The 15,472-nt window shown below is 40.6% G+C and overlaps 1 protein-coding gene across 1 annotated transcript in view; it reads left to right on the top strand.

Moving 5' to 3' along the window:
• The first annotated feature begins 1,252 nt into the window (after positions 1 to 1,252).
• The window catches only part of swap70b (switching B cell complex subunit SWAP70b), a 40,552-nt gene continuing 26,332 nt past the window's right edge, over positions 1,253 to 15,472 (top strand). Inside the window, exons 1-2 of the mRNA XM_012862493.3 lie at positions 1,253 to 1,468; positions 5,433 to 5,573. Of these exons, the coding sequence (XP_012717947.2) occupies positions 1,373 to 1,468; positions 5,433 to 5,573 (237 nt within the window). The 5' untranslated portion in view covers positions 1,253 to 1,372. The remainder of the gene's footprint in view (positions 1,469 to 5,432; positions 5,574 to 15,472) is intronic.

Here is a 15,472-nt window from a genome sequence, read left to right as displayed (position 1 = left end):
AAGATCAGGTCTAGATTTGACATAATCTGTTTGCTATATTTGTGTATATATATATATATATATATATATATATATATATATATATATATATATATTAGGGCTGGGCAACGATTAAAATTTTTAATCGCGATTAATCGCATAATTTGCCCGATTAATCATGATTAATTGCATTGTATGCGCAAACTCCAAGAATGAATTAAAAAGTAGTGTAAAGAGCACTTTTATTTTAATGTTCTTCTGCCATATGAACAAAAGTGTTGTAACATTTGTAGCACTTATTTTTTACTGGATATTTTCAACCCATCTATTGAATTTAGTGCACTAGTTGATCTTTTCTTCATAAGAGAACAGCAAGCACTGCAGCCAAAATATGGCCTTTTTTGACCTGCTGTATATTAGCCAGTCCCTAAGCTTGATGTATCATGAAACTGTTTACCTTTTGGGTTTTGTGGTTTTTATTTTATTATTACAATTAAATAATAATAATAATAAGTCAGTGTCAGTCAGTGTCAGTCAGCACGCGCTGACTGACACTGACTGAAAGCATGTGAGCAACATGCGTTAATGCGCGATAAAATAAATATCGGCATTAATAGTCTAATGAATTAACGCGAAATTAATGCGTTAACTTGCCCAGCCCTAATATATATATATATATATATATATATTATATATATTATTATGTATATTATATATATATATACACATATATATATATATATATATATATATATATATATATATATATATATATATATATATATATATATATATATATATCCCTGTGTGGGCTGTTGTTTGTTTTTAATGTTCTCTCTATTTTTCCCTCAAACTTTTATTACTTTACAATAACTTTTATTAATGGCAATGTTTTGTTTTTTTTACAATCGATTTTTTTTTTTTTTAAACCCACACAGAGGTACTTTTGTAATTAGGTGTTTGGAGTGTTGCTGTACCACTGGGAGCGCGTTCCGTGCACAGCCACATGGGGTTTTCTTGAGAACTAATAGAAGAATCAAATAAAAAGCTTGCATCCATCCTTTGGACCATGTCCTGCTGAAGCTCCCCCTCCACCCTGCAGTGACAGCCCACCACCACTTTCACCAGCTGACGTGTGTGGCCCTCTCTCGCTGAGCGGTGCTGCAGCTCTGCGCTCCGCTGCACCATCACCATCATCATCATCGTCACCATCATCATCATCATCATGCCAGACACGGAGCGTCATGTGATCCTTCCCCCTCTGTGTCCAGAGGAGACAGCGCACACAGACAGCAGCAGGCAGGCGGGGAGTCGCTGACGGAGAGAGGGCAGGAATAAGACGCAATAAGAACAATAATAATAATATCAATAAGACCAGTAAACTTTCGGAACCATGACGCTGCGGGACGAGCTTTTAAAGTCTATCTGGCACGCATTCACTGCTCTGGATGTGGACAAAAGCGGCAAAGTCTCCAAATCTCAACTGAAAGTAAGTTTCTCAAGTTGAGCCGCTTCACTTTATTTTATGTTTTTTGTATTTTCTTTTGTATTTCTTAGCTGACTGAAGTTGTCTGCATTTCCACCGATCGCGTCTCTTCCTCCTCTGAGAACACAGGGCGCCTCTGTTGGACCGCGGCAGCGGCGGAGGCGCACCTGGTAATGGGCAGAAATCCAACTAGCGATTTAAACGTGTTTCCGTGGGGGAAAAGAAAAAAAAAACACCCATCACTAATCAAAACGTAAAACAAAGCGTTTAAACGCGATAGTGCATATCTTTCGCTGCACATTCACTACCTGTTGAAGAGTCCCAGCTCAATTAAGCGCAACCAAGAGTCTTAAAAAAGATTTTCTGCTACTAATTCTTACGCAGAGCCACAAACTGATAGAGCAGCTGAGAGCCTGGCCGGCATTGTTCAGAAAAAGTAAAAGGTCAACTGTGAGTTCAGCTGGCTGGGATTCTGAAGAAAGAGGGAAAAAAAAGTGCACGGCCATGATGGACTAGGTTCTTGTGTTGTGAAATATGTAGAGCTGCCTTTTAATGGGGTTAAATTGGTTACACCGCATCTCAGTTTCACTACACTGATGTCCACATTTAGGTCACATGACCCATTTTATGGCCTACTGGTGCAGCCCCTGAGTTTTAATCACAAAGTCCAGTGTGCCACAGCAAACATGTGGCAGAAGGCGCTCTGGTCACACCAGACCGAAGCTGAACATAGTTACATACATGTCAGTTGTTTTCACCTTGAACACACTAAGCATCATGGTGTGGAGATGCCCCCCCCCTCCCCCTCTCCCTCTACTTGTTCAGGGTTGATTGGATCATTCTAGCTGTCCTCACAAAAGGCTCTTAAAGTAAGAATGCAAGAATGGTCTAGTCAAAGCCCAGACCTAAATGTAACTGAGAGTTTGTTGCAAGACTTGAATGTTGTGGTTCATAGATGCTTCTCATCTAATCGTTGCTGGATTTTGTAAATAACAGGCAATGATTTCTAGACAGACTCCAGAACAGTTGGAGCTGTAACTGCATTGAAGAGTAATTTCCCAGGGGGGAGGAGGGGGGGGGAGTAGATAGAAATGCAAACCACACACTTTTCAGACTTTTATTTGAAAGCCATGTGTCTTTAACTTCTGCTTTACGGTAGTACGCTGCATTATGTTGGTCTGTCACAAAAAAAAAAAACTCCACTAAATACATTAATGCTGATACTAATGGGGTAAGGTATAAATCCTTTTGCATAGCATTGTCTTGGTTAAAGTCTCCCCAGAGCCACCTGGGCTCTAATCTGCACCACAGGAACTGCAGCTGATTGCATTTCTGAAAAGTCTGTAGACCATGGTTTTGCTAGAGCAACTTGCTCTTTCACTTTTTGAACACAGTCACATGCCATCACCAAAAAGTAACTTGGAATAAATAAAACGTCTCCCGTATGACGCAGAAGTACGTGACATTAGCCACAGATTCAGGTCAAATACACACAAAGCCGTGAATAATTGTAAAGAAGACGGCAAAGAATTCATGGCTTTCCTTTTTATATAAATGGTGTTGTTTTGCTAATTAAGAAAAAGCAAAAAAAAAAAAACAACAAAAAAAAAAACTCCGGCACAACTAGTTTTTAGAGAGTCCAAATGTGATTAACATCAGCAGAAAGCCGGCTGTTCTGTGCAGAGTTTTGTTAGAGAACATTGGTGAACAAAAGGCATCGCGCAGACCAGGGAACACCAGGCACACATTAGGGAGGAAGTCCTGGAGACATTTCCTGCAGTGCTGGGTGGGGAAATCTAGTGGTGAACTGTTCTGTCCATCAAGTGAAAATGGAAAACGGCTCGGGTGAAAAAATCCGTCGACCGGGTATCTGTCGATTGTGGACTCCACGAACCACCTCGGAATAACTTCTGCTCAGTAGGCTGACGGACAATCATGGGGAAGACCGCGGCTTTCAGAGGATCGTCAAGCAAAAAGAAAATCTAAACCAAGGTCAAGCATTGTCCAGCGAGAAGAATTTGTGGAGTTGACTGAGGCTGGAGAGAGTACCTCAAGAGAGCCTACACCCAGATGGATCCTACCCTGAACCAGAGACGAGATCAGAAGCTTCTCACCCGGGCTAAGGAGAAAAAGAACTGGACTGTTGCTCAATGGTCCTCAATGGTCCAAAGTAATTTTTTTTCAAATGAAACTAAAGTTAGTGTTTCATTTTGAAATCAAGGTCCCAGCGTCTGGAGGAAGACGGAAGATGCAAAGAATCCATGTTCTTGAAGTCCAGTGTGAAGTTTCCACAGTCAACGGTGGCTTATGGTGCCGTTTCTTCTACTGGGGTTGCTCTGAAATTTACAGCCATTGGAGACATCTGCCAGGAACCTTTAGAGCACTTCATGCTCCCTTCTGTTGACCAACTTTACAGAGATGCTGATTATATTTTCTCATTTTACTTGGTGCCAGCCCAGAAAGGTACCAGAAGCTGCTTCAGTGACCCTGGTGGTACCGTGTTTGATTGGCCGGCACACTGGCCTGACCTGAACCCCACAGAGAATCTACGGAGTGTCAAGAGGAAGATGAGAGACACCAGAGCCAACAAGGCAGATGACCTGAAGGCTGCTATCAAAGCAACCGTTCTGAACACCTCAGCAGAACCACACAACAACGTCCATGCCATTAATGCAGGAAGTCGTGCAAAAGGAGCACAGAACACGGAAATGAACATCCTTAAAAAATCACCCATTTTTATTGATCTTATGAAATATTCTAATTTTCCGATACATTTTTGGGCTTTGGTTGTCTATAAACCACAAGTTACAAGAAATAAAGGATTGAAATATTTCACCTGATGCGTAATGAATCTGTATAATAGATAAATTTCGTTTTCTGAAATGAGTGACCAAAATGTTGAACTTTTTCACAATGGGAAAGTTTTTTTTTTGAGAACTTCATTCCAAGAAAGATGTGGTGCATCAGCATAAGTGGCTGACCTTTTTATTTTTGTTTTTGGAGCAAAATTATTACAGACAAGTTAAAATCTTATAATTGGAAATGTTAGGTAAAATACAAAGCATTCATCTTTTAATAAGCATACTTATTCAATTCTCTGTAATTTCATCGTAAATAGAACAGCATCTATCAAACAGTTTTCATTCAAATCAGACTTTTGTGCGTTAAACTCTGCTTATTCATTTATTTAAACCAGCTAAACACAGGAAGCGTTTTCAAATGAATACTGATCCAGATCCCGTTCTTATATTGCTAGACCAAAAATAAATCAGTAGGTTGTTTTTTTTTCAATGAAGGCAAAAATAATTTGCAGACAGGCTGACGATCTTTTAAAAAGGCAATTGACCAAAACTGTTTTAAACGTCTGGATCTACAATGATTTAAACATCCCTTTCCTACAGAAAATCTGACTAATTTGTCAAATTTTATCAGATTTTGTACAGCAGGTAAAAAAAAAAGTCACAAAATAATTCTTTCGGTTAGTTTTAGCACTTCAACATCTTCAATCTTAGGGTTTGTAACTCATCCGCCAACATGCCATCGCTGTGACCAAGCTGGTGAGCAGCAGAGGAATGGTTGCCAGGTTCTCCAACACAACCCTCTGTTATAGTTGTCACATTTGGAAGAACCCGTTTATTCAAGCCTCAATCATCCCATCCAATAAACAACAGCAAACAACAGTCAATAACAGAGATATGTTTTGCGCGGGTAGACAGTATTTGCAAAGTTTCTTGTTTTAATGGAGCAACCGACATACTCTAGTTTGCCACTCAAACCAAATGTGGATTTTCCCAACAAATGTGGTGCCATTTGAGGGGAAACAAACACAATGTCCAAAGAAGTAAGATCTATTGCATTGAAGCATTGTTACAGTAAAAAAATATAACTGAAATAAGGTTTTGTTGATTATCTGTGCAAAGTATATGTTATCACCCGCTTGACATGGGCGCGTTTGCTCTGCTTTCAGGTGCTTTCCCATAACCTATGCACAGTGTTAGGCATCCCACATGACCCGGTGGCACTGGAAGAGCACTTTAAGGACGATGACGAGGGTCCGGTGTCCAATCAGGGCTACATGCCGTACCTCAACAAGTTCATCCTGGATAAGGTGAGTCAGCACACAGCATGCAGCACGCATGGTCACCACTAGCCTGAAACGTCCCACTTAAAGCCCTGCAAGTGGAAGTGTTGTTCAGGTTATTAAGCTTTATGTTGTATGTATAATCCAAATGTTCGCACTGTTAGACCATTGTTTTGGAGGAACGCCGTTAAAAAAGGAAGAAAAAAAAAAGATTGACTTTGAGATAGCAGTCTGTTCTGTAACTTTTTAGCTGCACGTGAAGAAAATGTTGCCCTGTGAGAAGAGCAGAACCGATGAATTGATAGCAGCACATAAACTGGGGCAGTAGGTTGTTGAATACAACTCAATATAAATATAACATTCTTAGCTCTACTAAGAAAGCCACAACAGCCTGATTGTTGTGACTCTTTGGGCCTGAGGGCATGTCCTATATGTCTTTGCTTGATGGATTTTCAGCGTGTGTATTTTTTTCTATCTTTAATTTATCAGTATTTTAAACTGAAAGCATCAGTCAATCACTTGTTGCCTTTTAGACACAGTTACAGTTTCAGAATTGCTTATATTTTTGTGTTCTGCCAGGGGAAGAGCCGGCGTAATTTAGAGTTTTCTCCAGCTTTATGGAACTTGGAGTAGTGCTGCGGTCAGCCACAGCAAAAACTGTAGTCACTATAAATGAGTTGCTTCATTTAACAGGCGTTTGATTTAAGTCTATGAATCAGATTCACATAATAAAGCCAATGATAATAAATGTGTATGGGGAAAGTTACTGTAATACTAAGATAGGTAAAGATAAAGCCAGGATCAGTGGGAACACTGGTTGCTTTTCTGTTTTAAATCAAATGAAATTGTTCGTTTTACACAGTCTAGTTTTAAATGTGTAAATACCAGGAACTTGGAACATTGTTACGTGACGTTCTCTCTTAATGTAAAACTGCCACAGCCTGCAGCGGTTTAGGGGAAATTCCCACTGATGCTGTTTCAAACATGATCCTTTTTCATACCTTTTTGGTATCAACCTACCGTCGTTTATTTATTTATTTTCGGTGTTCTGTGTTTAGATGACACTAGAGCATGAAACGGGTTGGCTTTTACTTTTGGAAGTGTGAAAGTGTTTCTCGGTTAGCGAGCTATATACGTTGAATGAGCTGCTAGCTGTGATGGTGTCATCCGTGTGTGTGTCTGTTGCTCGTTGTCCTGACAGCTAAACACTGACCTTCCTCATTAATCCGCCCGCCCCCTGTACGATGGCGTCATCACGCAGTCTCAACATGAAAAGGCCTTTGGTATCCATTCAGCTGAGTGTTCTGAAAAAGCCTTTTCTTTCTGTTCTGTGATGTCATACCAAGGGGTTACTGTAAATGGGAGCTGCTGCGGAACCAGCTCTTATTATAATGTAGAAATGTGCTAAACTAAATAAAAGAAAAACATCTTCTGAGGGTTGTATGTTAACCAAACATGCTACTACAGTAGCCCAGAAGAGACAAACCAAACACAGCATACATTTCTGATCGCTAAGGCAGTTTGGGCTGGGCTGTCATCATCCAGTCAGCGTACATTTCTGTGACTGTAGCTCATTTTACACTGTGCATTAGGCTGTGTATTGTATTAGTAATATCTCTATTATGCCAGGGAGATCATTTTCTCTTTGACTTTTCCCAATACTTAAATCTCAACTTATTAACAAAAAACCCACCAAAAAACATGTGATCTCAGGTTTTATTGCTAATCCTGCTGAAAACCTAAGTTTGACTGAAGTGCATTTGTCATAATATGTAAGCTAACCATGTGCTTAATTCTGATCTCACTAACCATAGGCCAATTTGAGATGCTCACTGTTTACCTTTAATAAAAATACCACAATCTCACAGTGTTAACACAAAGACTGAGTAGGTAGTAAAAAAAATTACTAAATGTGTATGTGTATTTATTTTTGCAAAAAAAAAACAAAACATACAGAGTAAATGGTAAATGGACTGAACTTATATAGCTATATAGTTGCAAGAATGGAAATAAAAGGTGCTAATAACAGCAGGGATGTAAACACCTCATTGAGTTTTGTTGCGAGCAGCGATGGATATAAGGTCTAACAGCTGCTGGGAGGAAGGATCTGCTATAACGCTCCTTTGCGCACCTAGGATGCGGAAGTCTGTAACTGAAGTATTAGTTTTTGAGTAAATATAGTTGTCGCACATAATATGAAACTCTTTTCCCATTCAGCTGTTTTAGAGTAGCACAAGTATGACAAGCCGGTGTTGGTTAAATAGTCAGGCTATCCGCTCCGGCAGCCTGATTGCGGTTGGCTGTTTAGTGAACACTCTCCTCATAGCTTGCCCATGTTTCTTTTTAAACTGTGCTACCTTAATAAAGGGGATAGGTGGGACTCCTTTAATCTCCACCATTGGCCATGTTCTTTATGATCACGCACATACCCATAAAAACGAATTTGTTTTCTTTTTCTAAAACAAGGGAAGTGAAGTAGCCTTCAGCTGCTGACAGGCAGTTTACAGCAATAAATGGCAGAGCTGTGCCGCGCTTCGCTCCATACAGCTGGAGAAAACTCTCGCCAATCCTCCAAATTTCTGACTTTTCATCAAAATGGCTGTAAGCCGTTGGAACGGTATGATGAAAAATTTAACTGTTTTGAAGCCTTTAATTTTTTTAAAGGATGGAGTGGAGGGTTTTTATTTTGTATGTATGTAGCATTTCATCAGTTATGGTAAGAAAATGCCATTTGTAGTCTAGTCAGTTTCAGGTCAGCAAAAACCAGAACTTCATTTCTCGCTTTCTAAATAGAAATAGAAATGTGAACATTAAGATAAATCCTTACGCCTTTACTGTACATGATTCGCACTTTAAAAATAAAAATAAAAACAAAAGCTGCAACACTCTGGTCACCCCGTGCTTGACAGGAAGCACAATTGAGGTAAATGGAAAATTAGACATGTTTTTCATTTTCTTTTAACTAATAAAAATCTATAAAGTGTCGCTTACATTTGTAGTCAACCCTCCTGAGTTGGCACTTGTGCTGCCGATTTAAGCTGCGAGTCTTTCTCTGTTTTTCTTCGCCACGTATCAAACCTGAATTGCCACAAATATTAAACCCCTGCATTGTGGCTCTGGCCATTGTTGGTATATATCGTAAAAGCTCAATCTATATGAGTGCTTTAGCAGGACCTTGTGTTTAATCGATAATCCGACTAACTGATATATTTGCTGTTGCCGTAGGGATAACATTTATTGTACTTTGGCAGTTTCCTCTGGTCTCTTTAAATCATTTGGGTTACTATCAGGTCTGGCATTGATGCCAACTAACTACACACTGTCAGTAACTTCGGGAATTCTTTTTCTTTCATTAATTCCTTGTTCCTTTTAGTATCAGGTGATCAAAAAACAAGTCGTCCAACTCGTTTTTCAGCTTCTAAATCTGAAACAGTTTATTGTGTGAAGTCTGTGAGAAAGTCACTTAGTTGAAATGGATATTTAGTTGGGTTTCCGTTATTGCTCTCTGACCAAATGCGCATTAAGTCTGTGGGCTCGTTGTGGGAGGGTAACCCCAGCGTAACATTCAGAGCAAAAGGAAACGCTCTTTAGCGTCCTTCAGCACAAATAAACTTCCCCAAGAACTGTACTCGCATATTCAAGCAACACTGGACTCTGGATGTGTTGGATTATTTACCAGGTTAAAGAGCGTTATCACCAAATCCGGCCTGACTTTAGTGTTAGAAGTGATATGACAACACGTTAGAGTTAAAAAAAAAAAAAAATCCTCCTCTCCTTCCTGACATGCAACATTGCATGTATTTGTCCACACAGCCTGTGGACAGAGTGGAAGGGGTGGGGGTGGGGGGTGGCTGTCAAAGCATTCAACTGCTGAGGAAACTCCACCTAGTCGTATAAGGAAATTGTATTGAATGGGCCTACGTTTGAACCAGATTTTCCAAAGCAAGAGAACAAAAAGTGTGTAACATTTGTCTAGAACTGACGGCCGGAGAAACTGCATCCATGTGTGCTTTGATGGATGCAAGAAAAGAGGAAGATGGGAGAAGTGCATCATCCTTAGTCACATGTCGCAGAATAAAGGAGAGAGAGAGAGAGACATATACACGTTTTTGGACTGGAGTGACCACTCGGCAGGACGTCACACCTTTGCCTTTTAACCCTAAAGCAAAACGTAGTTACAGCACACTAAAAAACAAGAATCAATAATAGGATGAGGAAAAGAAACACGGATCATTATGCAGAGTAGCAGCGAATAGGCACATGATAACACTGGGGGAGCCACAGAGAACCACAGCTCAGGTGGGAGAACATGTGGGCGTGGCGGCTGCCATGCGTTCCATAAATCTGGCCGGTACCAAGTAGTGGCAGTCAGGACAGTCGTTAAAACCAAGTGACAACAGGACAGGTTTGCCACATGTCATGTAGAAATGTTGTGATCACATCCATGTGATCACAACATTTCTCCTGGGAGCCAGGCAAACGATGAGTCTAATGACTCCATTGTGCGGGGCGATCAGTTCCGGGTTAATCTGGATGCAGATCTGAGCTCTGATGAGGCCTCGCCGGCAGGTCTATAGAGCTGGGAAGTCCACACTGGGAAGTGAAACGTCTTCAGCTTCAGAATAGAAGTCCAGTTATTTGTTTGTTTGTTTTTAACCTTTTTTTGGTTTGATCAGGACCTGGATGACTGAGAATCTTCCCCAGCAACTGAAATAGTAATGTCACTGGAAATGCTGCGTTTAGTACGGGGCCACTGACGTCATCTTCTCACTCTAAAGTTAAGCGGTGGTATTTCCATTCGTGTTACCTCCCAGTCTGATACAGGACGTGTTGATGGACAAAGCCATCCTGGGCGGTTCCTGCTCTCCTATCACTTCTGTTACCGCGTCTTCTCCCAGGGCTTATTATTTGATGGCGGGCTGAAGGTTTAATTGACTTGCCGTCAGCTTGGTTACACCGGTAACGATCTGACAGTGAGCCAGGAGGAGAGAGACAAACAGGACACGCAACAACACACAGATGGTTTACGAAGACTCGCTCTTTGTAACACATTCCTCTTTCACAACGTCAGGTACCTCCTCGTCGGTCTTGCTGCAACCGCGCTCTGCTGATTCAGTCCAGCCCACATGGACGATACAGACACTCTTCCACCTGAAGATCAGCGCCGTCCCCTGCACACATTTAAAGGACTCTACAGTAGTGTTTACTGTCAGGTAGTCTGGTACCTAGATGGATTATTTCTGAAATATGACACAATGTTTACTACGGAAAGTGTCTTTTTCTCAGCACTAGTCATTTTTCTTTACTCCCTCCACTCCTAAATCTATCGTTTAGAGCATTGAAAGATAGCTGGAGGATTTAGAAGTGACTTTGCAAGAGCTTTGTAGCTCTACGAAAAACCAGCCATGTTGAACGTCATGTCAGCTGTCTCAGATTCGAAGGGAGAACCGTAGCTTCTAATGTGCTTCACATTAAAAATGACAGTCCCATCAGCATAGGACATGTCTGAATTTACAGAGCCCAGTAAAAAATATTTTTTTGGTTGTTTAATACTCCTAAAGAAAGCAAAAACTAAGTTGATCATTCTTGCAATCTTTAATGTTGGGCTTTGTGGCCTTGCTGGCGTGCTCTGGATCATTGTCCTGATGCGAGCTTGGCTTAAGACCACAAAGTATTGGCCGCAAATTCTCCTTTAGGGGTTTCTGGTATAGCTGTTGTTTTGGCCTTAAAAACCTCCACTCAGAAGCCTCAGGTCCCTCCTGTATTGTTCCTTTGTCAGAGGAATTTACCTTAAAGGGCACCAATGTAAAGGGGAAATCCTAAGCAGTTTCTCAGGGAAGATGGATATCAGTTTAATGTCTGTATGCTGACCCCACTGAGGCAGATGGCACCTGTGATGAAGCTTCCTCAGGGCCTAGAGTAGACCTTGCGATTCATGGAGTTAATGGCGACGTTAACTCAAAAGGGAAACGTGAAATGATGATGCACAGCTTCATTATGCAAGAATGACAGGTCACAGTTTGCCTCAGGCTCGGTTAGCTGTTTGTCTGGAAAGCTGACACCACACAAATGTTTCCATGTCTTAGTGCACGGCTTAAGGATCCCATTAAATTCATGTGGTTACGTCACGTGTTGACATGAAACACTGTTTTTTTTTTTTTTGTTTTTTTTTTTGCATTGCCTCGGAAAATTACCATACGTCCAGTGACAAGATAACACATTGTTTTAGGTGTGGTTTGGGGAATGTCTGCTGGAGGGTGTTGAAACATGTTCATTTATCTGCCTGACACGCTGCATGTAACACGTGAGACCACGCTGACCAAAGCGTTGTACGAAGAAAAGACAAGTGTTGGTTAAATCATCTCTGCCATGGCTGTCTTCAGCTTTTAGAAATGCAAATATACCATAGATCTATGATTTAATAGTGAACACATTTGGAATGCTTCCTAGTCAAGCTTTCTGGGGTTAGGTTCGTGGTGGATTTCTGGGTGGAGTGTCATTTTAACATCCAGCACAGGTTTCCACACAGACGTTTACCCTAAATTAGCACATCGGCCAGTTGCATCAGATCCTGAGCAGTCCTCTCTACTTCAGTGCAGCTGTTACTTGAGCACAAAAACTGAATGTGGCAATCATTCAAGGATATTTGAGAGTTTTTAGAATGAAATGAACCAAGCAGGAAAAAAGTGTAATGACCTTCTTTTGAAGACATATCCATGGCTTTTGGTCAACTTGCTCCTGATTTGTTGTGCAGTCGTCACAGGCACACCCAATGAGAAAACTAACATATCCTAAATGATGCATATACTTAATATAATTTAACAGCCACTGTGCAAAAGGACAAGCTCCTTTACAGGTTTCTAAGATTGCTTTCAAAGCTTTGGTTTCAAAACACTTCACACAGTGAGCACAACCACACTCCCAATTAGCAGAACATGCTAGTTTCTTCACAAATCAAGCACAAAAAAATTATTTTTATTGTTTTCTTTTTATTTATTTGTTAGAAAAGTTATCCATGATTGTTCTGAACACTTTTCTTTCAGCAGCTCAGGAACTAATGTGCATAACCTGAGACAGAGTTGGACATTTGACTTTATGTAAGATTGCTGTGATTTATACAAAAATAAATTAATCAAGCACGACACAAAACCAAGACTGCTGAAAGTATTTATTCATAGTTATATACTTGGGTCAGAACAAGGAAGTCAGAAATGTTAGTTAAAGAAAACTGAGGACTGTTTGTTACAAAACCAAGATAGCAGATTAAGCCAGGATTTTCCAGATATCCTGGATTTGGTCTCGCTTCAACTCCTTATAAGTCTTCATCAAAAGATGTCGCTCCTTTGATTTAAACTTATGATGCACGCAGCTTATCCATTGTAGCATCATTGAATCTGTGATCAACCTCATGGTCTCCTGAAAAAAAAAAAACGTGGGCTGGCATTTACCTGAATTACTTAAACCTGGCTTGACAGAGTCAGACATCCTGAGCCTGGATTGGCCTCTGTCAAAAGGATAAAACCGGGATGCACTGATCACGCTGGTCAAGCTTTATCTCTTACCCTGGATTTCTAAATTCTGCTTTTGTGAAACAGCCCTCAGGAATATATTTTATTCTAACGACAGAAATAAATGCAAGTTTAATATCAAGTGGACTTTCAGTGACTGTAGGAGGGAATAGTTTCCCAGGCATCACCTATGAGGGGGGGGCTATGTAGCATGAAGTGAAAGATACATGATATACAGGTATTCCACACTCTGTCTTACAGTCTGCAGCTGTCTGTAACGTTTCTTTAATTGTACCAAATGTTTGGCTAAAGATTCAGTGACAGGGAGCTTTGATGACTCCATGCTTGATTATATTAGATGTGATGTGCTTGGATCTCTTCTACCTGCTCCTCTTCCTTGTTTTGCATCACTAAGTACATGCTCCCATCTTCCTTCCCTTCAGACTCCATCCTCTGAAACCAGTTAAACTCAGCAGCAGCCTTGTCCATGGTGCTTCGTTGGTTTGTTCTATATAAAGTGCTTATGTGTTAGGAAAGCTGGCAGATGTTTTTAGCCAGCTGCTTTATGGGTGTGGTCATTAGAAAACTGCAAAAAAGCAAAATAGATACGTTGTGATATTTCCTGTTGGTACCCTCCGTCTCAACCGCTGCCTTCTTGGTATGGGGGGTGCTGTCCCTGCGCTTCACTAGCCACGTTTCCATCCAATTGTCATACGAATTTTGAGTGAAGGTTTAAAACGTCGCAAAAAGGGAAATGCAAATTATTCATGTTTTAGCTAGTATTGGCGATGTTACATGCAGTCCGGAGACAAAGAAAGAAATGCGGTATGGGAATATCCGGGAGGATGCCGATGGTGGGAAGAGTTGATCGGTCATTTGAGGTAAATGTTTATGTCAGAACTTATTCAGCAAATGTGTTTCCATCTCCCGTTTTGCGCATTGTCTTTTTCACTAAATCCCAAAATCACCTCAAACGAGCGCAATAACTTGTTTTTTTTTTTGCAAAATTGAAAGAGATATTTTCAATTTTGCCATTTGCATCAACCTTGTCTAATGCGATACTTCAAAATGTGCATTAAAAAATGTTGTTGGAAACACATGAACTGACAACCGAGCTCTGTGGCGGGGGTGGATGTGGCTGTCCTGGGGTGATGCCCTTTGTGTCTCTACCTGGGATTGCTGCAGCCATCTGGTGTTTTCTGCCTTATGTGATGCTGAAATCTTGATTGAATATAGTCAGTCACACAATTAGGATACCATTTTGAGATATCTTTTTTTTTTTTAAAGCGTAAACCTGCCCTGGTAATATGTAGGCAACTAGCTTCTCTATATGGTATACTGGAAATCCTGTGACAGGACAAGCGTAGGAAAAAAAAAAGGGCTGAAAATAGCTACTTCCAGCTATTCCTACAAAAGCTGCTTCTAGAACCGGTGTGTAGTTGGCTTTGAATAGATAGAATTGGGCAAGGAGAGACGTACGGCTTTGGGAGGAAATCCCTGGACCTTCTTGAAGTGAAGCAACGGCGCCAACAGCTCTGCCACCTTGCAGTTTTGGCTTCATTTATAATTAATCGATAATGATGGTGTCATGGGATGGTGTGTTGTACTCTTCAGGTTAAATTTAAACAATTAGGTAAATAAAAACTGGGGAAAGGGAGCGTTACTTTCTTTTTACAATGAGTGTTTTTGCAGGAGAGCGCTCTTTAAAGACTTTCTCATGTTAGTGCCACACGCCTAGCTTACCTGGAAAGTTTTTTTTTTTTATAGTTATTTGGGTTAGATAAATAAACTCTGATACTGTCTACTGAGATTAGATAACCTGAGGCATGCTATACTGTACACCTCCTGCTGCTTAAATCTCTATTTTGCAGCAGTTTCAGAGCAGCAGTTTGGCTAGAAGTTTCAACTCAGGTTCAGGATGGTTAGTAGAGTTTTAGCCAGGACTTATTTAGCAGACAGGAAGCCTGCAGGATAAGTTGTGCTTCTGTCCCACAAGACTGCCCAGTCAGCCTTGCCAACAGTCTCCATGGAGACGTTACTTTTCACCGGCTCTAAGAAAACATTTCCCTCTGCAGCACCAATTCAATACCTTTTCAAGAGCGTTCTACCCACTTCACTCTGGAATGTAAAAACAAAAACTGTCTTAAGAAAATACTCATTTCTGATTCTTGTCACAGATCTTCCCAAGCTTAAACACTTACCGCATCTCCTATAATCAAACCATTCAGCATTCCTGTGTGTTTACACCTTGCTAATATTTCTGCGTCAGTCTCCATGCTTGTTTTCCCACAATTAATCACAGAGGCAATCAATCTTAATTTTTATTGTACCATTCAAAGTTCAGCTGAGCAAAATATTGAATAACAGGCTTGTACCCGATGAAACTAGCAACCTGTTTTGAATAAAAAAGGCTTTCCC

This window comes from Fundulus heteroclitus, chromosome 2 (genome assembly GCF_011125445.2).
Source record: "Fundulus heteroclitus isolate FHET01 chromosome 2, MU-UCD_Fhet_4.1, whole genome shotgun sequence".
NCBI classification, from domain to species: domain Eukaryota; kingdom Metazoa; phylum Chordata; class Actinopteri; order Cyprinodontiformes; family Fundulidae; genus Fundulus; species Fundulus heteroclitus.
This window is presented reverse-complemented; position numbering and strand designations above follow the sequence as displayed.